Here is a 9,852-nt window from a genome sequence, read left to right as displayed (position 1 = left end):
TGGTTGTTGTTCCCCCCCCTCTTCCCCTCCCTGACGTGAATGCCATCCACCTGAAACATGAGACGCAAAATAATAAGGTAGCAGTGAAAGGTAAGTCTACATTTCCCAACATCCTCACTGTTTCTTTCCATCTCTATTGGAATGCACCTACCTTTGACTCCCTTATCGGAAATAGAGGCTAGTACACCAGATTTAAAAATAGCTTTTGCTTATCCTCAGTCTGTAAACAGAGATTGCAACTACATAATGAAACTAGACTATCACTGATCCAGCCAACAAATGCCTCCCAACTCAGTGACTTTGATTTTCAGTAGTTCTTCTCAAGTAAATTCAATGCAGTGAATAACAAGTTCCCTCAACAAGAGGCTGGGGTGTGAGAATACCTACCAAATACATTTTAGCCTAATGCCATCCCTAAGTAAATCATTCCAAGAAAGAATCTGGATCCTACTGTCAGACTACAAACACCCTGGAATGCAACTCACAGCACATTCTACGTCACAGTACGTTTTTTTGAAGAAAAAACAGTAATAAGGCAGTCTAGTCATGCAGTGCCACTGCTTTGCTCACTAAAGTCTCCTATCTTTGCAATGTTCTTCTAGATTTCTTCTGAAGTAGTTTCACAGCATATAGTCCATTTTTGTAGTTGGGCACATAACCAACTTAAAACATCCCAGGTTTTGACAAGATTCCTGTTTAGCAATCTCATCTGAAGAAAGTGAATAGTCTGTTATATTCACACAGCACAGAGAAGCACATGTACCCCGCAGCATATACACGCTGTAATGCACAAGAGAGGTTTTTAGCTTCTCTTGTACACTTCAGCTACATTACTTAGTGAAAACAGCATTTCAACATTATGCAACTTCTCTTTCACCCACCAGGTGGCACTTATTTATAAATGAAAATTCTTTTTTACTGTGTAAGTGACAATCCACTCACTCTGAAGAATCCAACAAGAACTATTAAGTCAGTATCTGAAGCAAGTGGCAACATACAAACACACCTTCAAGTTGCTTCTGCTATTCGATGCTGGAAAAGGCCATTCAGCCTCAGCACACTGCAATCATCATACTTAACCTTCGTAAAAAAGTGTCTTGTTTGCAGATACGTACTTGAAAACTTTGCCTTTGTCATAAACTGGTGGGTTTATTGCTACAGGCAGTTTTTCCTTGTTTTCTGCTAAAATAGCCTGAAAAAAAACAAAAAAAAGAAACACAGAACAAATGAGCAGCCTCAAGTCAAACTTTGCAGTATTCAGCAGATATGAACAGCTGCTTCCACCAAACTGAATTTTAAAATGTGCATAATCAGGTTTATAAAAGAAGTGATTGAAAAAAATATAATTTTTAAGGAGAAGCTACAGGTAAAATGTTCTGTATGAATTCAATGTCTTTCCAAGTGTTTTATTAGCAATAGCCTGCTGAAGTTGAGCCTGTTGGAATTTTCTCAAATTGCAAACCTTTACAGGTCATTTTCTGCAGTTCCTTATCTCCATGTAAGTATTTACTATATGTATACAGGTGCATTTGTAGTCATAGTAACAATGAAGGTCCACCTGCATGTCCCATCGGTCTGTTGTCTTCAGTGCAAGTGAATCCCACCAAAGCTGCATTTTGAGAGATATGTTGTGTAATATGCTGCTCTGGAAAAATCATCAGTACAAAGGCAGAGGCAGAAGGGAATCAGAGGTAAGAGTTTATTAGTAAAAAAGGAACAAGAAATATGGCTTCAAGACCAGGGCTTATCAACACTGTCAAACACATGCTGAGAAGTTCCTATTTCTCCTAAATATTACAAAAGATCAAATCACAGATGACCATATGCAGTAAAAGACATAGTGTATTTGCAACAAAATGGAAAATTGACCATTTAGCCATGACTTTTTTATTACAGATAACTAAAATGATTGTGGGGGGCTGGATCCTAATTCTGTTCCTGTAAAAATGAGCAAAAGGCTTTTTGCAGTCTTCAGTGGTAAACACGCTTGGGAAAGAAAAAAATCTCACTCCACCTTTACACCACCTCTGACCGATGAAAGGAAATGCACATTTGGATCATTGTTGATACCCTGCCAAAGAAAGCAGCTCACAGAAACTCCAGGATGGGAAAAGTGCATCTTGAGAAACCAAAGTAGCTGCTCTCTGCAACAGCTCCCTGAGCTTGAAGCTGTGGTGGTGAAACGTCTGTCCAGCCACAGACATACCTCTTTACCTTTAAGGCTGTTACAGGGAATACAATCATACAGAACTGATAAGCATAACAAAACCACAGTCATAATCAAATGTCTGAGGCATCACCTTGTAAAATAGATCAGACACTACAAATACAAAATAATTCCTGCAGCCACTTAAGAACGGGAAGGGAGCCTTACATTTAAAAGATTAACTACAATTCTCAGAACAGTACCAGGGGATTCACTGCTGTCTTCTCCACAACTTGAACACAGGCAGCTGTTGCAGAACAGCAACTACTTTAGTCCCCCAAGAGATACTTTTCCCAACCCAGACACTTCGTTAAAAGCTGCCTTCCCTGACACTGGTTTCTGCAGTCATTGCCCAATCCTTACCCATAGTACCATTTAAATTACAAGGTTTGTGGTCTGTGCTGGAGACCAGAATTAGGTAACTAAACCAGGTAAAAGTTAAGACAATGTTGCTGTAACAGCTCTGAGATTCTTTTAAACAGAGTAGTGAAGCCTTCAGGATTATTTAGACCAAAATTAGAATAAGAAATATAACATCCTTAGCTACAGTAAAAATCAACAGCCCATTTAAGAACAAATGATTATTTACCCACAGTAGTAAAGCAGTTGAAGAAATTGCACAGCAATAGCAGCAAACCATTTTGAAACTGTATGACTTGCATTAACATTTAGCAACATTTTCACTTAATTTTATTTCCCTGCAGAACTGCTGGCTCATGTATTAATGCTGTAAACAGATCTCTGAAGTTGGCTGTGTTTTTGCACATGCAGCTCTGCTTATGTGAAAATAGGGGAATTATAAATGTCAGCAACATGGTGTATCTCTTCTATGGCGTCTCAGTTTTGATGTTTAAGGATGTGCTATGCCCTAAGCTATTCTTCATTGGTCTGTCACCAGTTAAGACTTTAATCTACAGCTAAACATGCTAGAGTAAAAGAAAGCTCTGTTGGTTGGTTCCAATATCAATATTTTGCTGTCATCTCTTCTGAATAGCTGAGTAGCAGCGACACAGTAAAACATTTCTTTGAGAAGATGTTTTTAAGGTAGGGGGATAAAAAAGGATCCTGTCTGCCCATTTGCACACACAGTTCTTTAACTTGATCATCCCAAAAAGGCATTAACATACATGCAAAGAATTGCTGTATCTGAGATCCAGGCACTTTTGCCAAGAGAACACCTGTAAGACATCAACTATTGGGTACATTGTTGTTTCTCATCTGCAAATGCAAAGTACATCTCTCTCTCTCCCCCAAAAATGCAAAATCCCAATCAACCAATCTGACTTAGGTTACAGACAGCCTATTTTGAATGTATACCTTTATTTGGCAGAAGCAAGTTAACCTCACTTCTGACTAGATGTTGCTAGTAACAAGCTGGATCCAGCATTTTCTGCATATCCTCTATTATAAGACACAGCTGGGTTACAGATTCATCTTTAGATGCTGCACTGTGAAGGCTGTTAGTGGCCAGCATAGCATCCTCACAGGCTTCAGGTTTCTTCATTTTTCTTAGAGAGGAATGTCATGCTGGCTTGGCTCATGAAAAGATTTCCAAGCAACATTAATTTCACACCCTTAAAATATCACAAACCTTTAGCAGAAAGGAGAGCTCAAAACACAATAGATGAAAACTTTGTAAGTGCCATCAAATTAAAGATGTCTCTGCTCCAATAGTTTATGGTTCTAAACCACAACATTAAATGAGTAGCCAGGCTGAAAAATATAACCATTCCTAGAATACTAAAACAAGTCTTTCTGTAATTCAAGACTGACCAGAGGTGCTTACAAATTAGAAAACATACCAAATATCTAACTGGAAGATGGGTACCTCATATGACGTACCTCATAACATGCGTATAAAAACATTATGCAATATTGCAGTAGCATATTTGAACTCATTTGTGTCGCTTCAGTTTTTAAACAGATAAATATTATATCCAAGACACTTCTTGTCTCACCACACTTTTTTATTTAATAGCTATATTCTGAATCAATATTTAAGGCTAAAAAGAGGCAAAAATCAGAACTCTTGCAATGCCTTTTAGACACTGCCTCTTCTCAAGAACATGAAATATGAGATTCACTTCTTAAAATTATACCTGGTAATACTCATCTGATGGCTCTGGTGTAAAACAGTTGACATCCAACACTTCAGTAGGCACCCAAGGTAACAAAACACACTTCCTGATCAAGCGGTCCGTTTCCCCATAAGCATAATCACGAGTAACTTCATCTGCAGCAAAACAAGGAGAACCTTTAGAAACTGCCTTCCATTCTCCACTGAAAATCTTCCTCATAGTCTGTCATACAAATAACAGCTGAACAGTTAATAATACCACAACCTTTTGTTAGTTAAATGTAAAATTAGAGTTAAATAATGGCATTAGTAAGGATACTATTTAGGATGCAAAAATTAGTCTGAAACCATCTGACTTATGCCAGTTTAGTCAGACAGCTGAACACTTACCTCAGATTACAGGGGTAAATTGTTGGTCTGGCATTTCTTAACTTACAGTACTTGACTTTCCGACTCAAAGCTACAAACACAGACTTCAGAAATTTCTCTGAACTCTCGGATGACTGAATCAATAGTTTCACTGAGACAGTGATGCAAGATTTAAGTTCTCTGTCAATAAAACATCAGCAAAATTTTTCAACTCAAAGGTCTCTATCTCACATAAATTATGGAAATACCAGGCAGAGAACTTTTAAATTTGATAGTCTTACAAATATGCAGTAATTTTGGTCTTTAAATATTTGTTTTACAGTGAAGTGCTCAATAATTTGTAAGAATATGTCCTGTCTTCTATTGTGAGCATAAAACCCCCCCAAATAACAAACTCAACAGACACACACTTACCACCAGTTTCAAGGTCTCTCAAAGGCCAGAGAACAGTGTAAGCAATTTGTTGAGGCATATAAAATAGAGGTGCTGTTGCAAAACTTGGCTGATCTGAATGCTGAATGCGTGATCCAAATTCATCCATAATGTACCAGACAGGAACCTTCTCCTCTGCAGTCTGTACGATTAAAGACAGAGAGACATCCTGCCCATATAAATTGCTAGAAAAGCACTGCAAGACAGAAGGTGCTGGCAGCAATCCCTCCAACATTTCTCTGCCTCCTGCTCTAACCAGGACTGCGACCAGGTTTTAGGTACAGAGTAACACTCCCATCCCTTCAATTCTGAGGCTAAGCCAGCCTAGCATCCAGCTGCTGCTGAGAACAGCCCGTTCCCATCTCAGCTGCACAGTCCCATCCTCCTTCTCATGGCAACACCTACTGCTATTGCCACCAGACCTGCTTCCCCTGCACCAAACTAGCCAGTTCAGGGAGCTAAACCAGCAGAAGGCTGTTTGGTAGGATTAGTTTTCTTTCAGTTTGTATGAGAGTAAGTGTGTTAAAAGGAGTTTGAAGTTTCCAGCATAAGAGTTGAGGAGAGCAGAACTGCCTCCTGCTACAACAGCTGGTTGTGAGAGTGCTGCGGCTGAATCATCAAAGTGCCCCTTTCTTCCACACTTGACATGATAAAATCCTGAATGAGTAAACTTTAAATTCCTTGGTAGCACTACTGTGGACTTTTTACAGAGCCAGAAATGGAGCACAGAGATTAGACTTTGGATATTCAAGCAGCTCAGTGCCAGAAACAGGAAGAGAAGACAAGTTCAGCTACAGGTTGAATTAAATTGTCTTCCAGAAAATCTTGTTTCAAGTGGTAACACAGATTTCACAAGCCATTCGTGACAAGATGGGAAACAAAGACACAGGGTACAAAGATGGAGAGCTACTGTTCATATCTCCCTTGTATTTAAAGGGAAAGCAGTCACATCAAACCCTTTTCTCGGGGATTTTTCAGGCCTAATACTACTGTGAGCTAAGCTGATACCTTAATTGGTGCAGATGTCCACTCCAGAAACTGACCTCAAGTCCCTAAGATAACAGGTGCAGACTGGTCACGCTCACACTGCTCAGGGTTAGCCCTGCCTGTTTGGAATCAGGGCTTGGCCCAACGAATTCATGGACTTACATGAATTCAAGGAAGCTACCTTGCAGACCCTACAAAAGGGGTTTTAACTGAACCGCAAGGATTGTATTTTCTTTAAAATAGTATCTATGCACTTTAAGGAGTTCAAAGGCTCAAGACACGCTGGTACAGTGCTGAAGGACTACGGAGGGCAGAGGAACCAAATGTGGTGTGGTCTTATCCACACTACCTAAAAGTAGCAGCCCTTGGAGTAAGCTATGCCTAGAAACGTTTCAGCTCTATCTTGAAGCTACTTGGTTCTCACCTAAGGGTGAGCTAACACCAGTTGCCAAATACAAACCAGGAAGTTATTTGACAGCGTAGATATATTCCTGGTATGTAAAACACTGTTTACAGGTGAGAAAACCGCAAGCATAGCTGAGATGCACACTTTGATGTGAGACAGTTGATTAATGAGAGGTTCTTTCCTTCACAATGAGAAAGTTTGAGTAGAAAACATCCACAAAACATACAGCAGATCTCACCCTCCTACCCCTCTTCGTTTGGGGCATATTCTTCCTTTCCTTATGAAACCCCCCTCAAAGTCCTCATCAGAAAGCTGGTAGGAAGCCATTGTGCATTTTAGCTCTATAAGCATTTGCTTTCCTTCCAAGTAGAAGTTTTTTCAAAAATGCCTGTAAAGGACTTCTTTTTTAATTGAAAATTTCTCTTTGCTAACAGCCGTATACTGGAATGTATTCACTCAGGATTGCTCAGAACCTTTTAGCATCCTAATGAGGCTTTCAAGACTTACCCCTTGAGAAAGCTGGTAGGTCTGATTGTATTTCCACATTTCCTGCAACACTTGCTCGATACTGCCCTCATCTGGGATCTCTCCGTGGAAGTCGATGCCCATGAGATTGGTCATCCTGTGCAGTAAACCAGGTACGTGCAGAAGCTGCTGGCGGGCGTGCTCAACACGGTACGTCCAGGCATGGTCAATGAGGAAAACGCTGAAAGAGAATTGTGGTAACATTACAACAGTTTATTTTTAAAGGTACAGAGACAAATGTTCCACGGGTAAGAGCTACATTTCTTTGTAGACGATTTGATGACCAAGTCTTCTCTTACTCTCAAAGTCACTCCTGGAGCACACAGTGACATTCGGGTTAGGAAGAACTTCTCAGCAGTAACTTAGACTCTATTTTTGTTGTAGAAAGCTTACTGTGCATTAGTTAGTATTCTTATGAAAACAAGGAGCAAACACAGAACAGGGCACTCTATTTCTAAGCCTAGTTTCCTTTAAAGGTTGGGAACACAAGTTTCTCCCCTTCTGATAATTATTAACTCCACTGCATCAGCCTGATATTCTTGCCTAAAGAAGGAAAACAGTACATTATTTTGCAAAAGTATTCAAGGACGTGGTTAGCCATGAGCTCTGTGACATCTGTGCATCTAGGTGGAGAGCTCCAGTCATCAAAAGCCTGTACGTGCTGTTAAAAAAAAGATTACGTTTTAAGGCACTATTTATTGTTTCTCTTTGGATTTTTTTTGGACTGTACCCCTGTTCCCATCCCCTCTCCCACCCCAGTCTTCTTAGAAAAAAATGCACTGTAAATTCATTGTTTTAAAAGAATTACTAATCTTACCCAAACCAAAGTCATACACAAGTTGCACAGCTTCCCTTGGCAAGTTTAGCTCGTCTTTAGCCCGCATGATTTTTACAAGAACTACAGTGTTACTCAAACAGAAGGGTTCTCCACATTTTGGTTATACCCTCTGACTGAAGCAAGTCAGAGAAAAATCTGAATTCTACTTGCTAAAAAACCCCAAACCAAACAACCCTCCCCACACAAGACCACCCCATCACACATATTTCAGGAAGTTAAACACATGTCGGCTGTCACGTACAGCGAGTTCCCTTGAACAATTATTGTATCTCAGATTCCACATACAGAAGGAACCTCATTTAATTTTAAAATGAACGACTCCAGAGAATGCCAAGGTCAAGCTCTCTGGAAATGTTAGCTAACAGGTGTGTTGGTCTCCTGTTCCTGCATTCACGCACACATCTGAATGCTGCAAAGAAACCCAGATTATCACAGGTGCTGTTTTGAACTTTACAATTTAAGCACGTTTTCAAATTTAGAAACGCAATGACTTAGGTTATAGCAGGCATGTAAAGGCAGATACCTGTGCTTGGTGTTGTTTTTACTCATCAAGGCTAAATTCAGATTTTAAGCCTTGGGTAAACCTACAAAGTCTAAAGAAAGTAAGAAACTTCTGGCAAAACAGATTTTATACAAGTGAGCAGAATTGTTCATCCAACAAAGATGATTTCATCTCACTGCTATTTATTAACGTACGACGAATTGCCTGTTCTATGTTTGAAATCAGTAAGAACACAAAAAGCTGTGTTGTAACATTAAGTTGTTTCTAATGCAACTTTTTTTCCTAGCTGCATACTAGTCTCATATCCATGACAGATAAGCTGGTTCTGAAGAAAGGCAACAGTAATTGGATATATTCAATTATGTATGCATCATAGCATGCAATCACATGATGACACTCTTGAATTATGTTTTAGCCAGCTGGAGGAAATTTAATAGTCAATGGACCATTACTTTGAAGCTGCTTAGTATCTCCTTAACCTGAGATTTGTAAATCTCAGACTTACATTGTAAAGATCCCAATTATATTATTTTTTTTATTCCAAAGGCACATAGTCCTGCAGATATAAAGTTTTGGTTTATTTCTGCAGAATTCATTTTGAGGTTACCTTTTCCCTATTTTGTCCCTCAGTTTACTAAAATCAATTTTTAAGCAAGCATCTTCCTTCATGATCTCATGAAGAAACAACGTTAAGATACTTGCACTCCTAGTACCCTTTGCAAGACGTGCCTCATAGCATGCACCTTTTCTCAAACAGGCAGGTATGTCTAATAGTAAAAAAAATAGGATTTCTGAATAGGATCAAACAAGTTTTAAAGCAAACTATCTGTATAACTTTAGGGTTTAAAACTATTCAAAGACTGAACACTAGTTCTGAAATCACTACTCACCTATTGGGATTGGAGGCTTGAAGGCCATTCTCATTTGTTACGATAACTTTGAAACAAGGTTCATTTCCAGGATTAGGTTTTTTTTTCAATTCTTCTTCCATTTCTTCATCACCTTCCTCCTCCTCATCCACTTCTTCTACTTGCATTATCCCGAAGTAGTCACCAGCATCAAATACCTGAGATGGAAAGTGCACAAAATATTAAGCAGCTGGTTGAGGCAGTACCTTGATATCCATAATGCAACACTGAAAGGCACTTGTAGACAATTTTGGATTGTAATCCTATAAAAAATTGCATTTTTAACTTAACAGCTAATATGTGAAAGAATAAATACTGTTGTTCATTTAATAGAGCTGTTTGTTTGGGAAGTTTATATAATATTGACAGGAAGCTTTGTTGGTTTCTTTGGTACCGAGAGGTCTACTGATGATTGTCTGTTAGTTTAACTCCTCATAAAGCAGAACATCTTTGCTCAACTTTGCTAAAATCAACAACTTAAGATGTGCAACACTCAGTATTACCCAGGCTCCACAACCATAACAAAGTATATTAAGGTCCCTGAACAAAAAGAGCTATTACCAATTGAGTTCTGAACCAGTTAAGAAATCTCAGCATGTTTT

General features: G+C 39.0%; 1 protein-coding gene across 1 annotated transcript in view; it reads right to left on the bottom strand.

Annotated features, from left to right (window-relative positions):
• Positions 1-9,852, bottom strand: part of TTLL12 (tubulin tyrosine ligase-like family, member 12) — a 27,299-nt gene that overhangs the window by 11,456 nt on the left and 5,991 nt on the right. Inside the window, exons 2-6 of the mRNA XM_010017505.1 lie at positions 9,233-9,408; positions 6,985-7,183; positions 5,067-5,226; positions 4,306-4,439; positions 1,116-1,192 (exon numbers count right to left, since the gene is read on the bottom strand). Coding sequence (XP_010015807.1) covers positions 1,116-1,192; positions 4,306-4,439; positions 5,067-5,226; positions 6,985-7,183; positions 9,233-9,408 — 746 coding nt within the window. The remainder of the gene's footprint in view (positions 1-1,115; positions 1,193-4,305; positions 4,440-5,066; positions 5,227-6,984; positions 7,184-9,232; positions 9,409-9,852) is intronic.

The sequence above is a fragment of the Nestor notabilis genome, unplaced genomic scaffold (genome assembly GCF_000696875.1).
Source record: "Nestor notabilis isolate BGI_N333 unplaced genomic scaffold, ASM69687v1 scaffold32676, whole genome shotgun sequence".
Classification (NCBI taxonomy): domain Eukaryota; kingdom Metazoa; phylum Chordata; class Aves; order Psittaciformes; family Psittacidae; genus Nestor; species Nestor notabilis.
The sequence above is the reverse complement of the archived record's forward strand: the minus strand, read 5'-3'. Positions and strand labels throughout refer to the sequence as shown.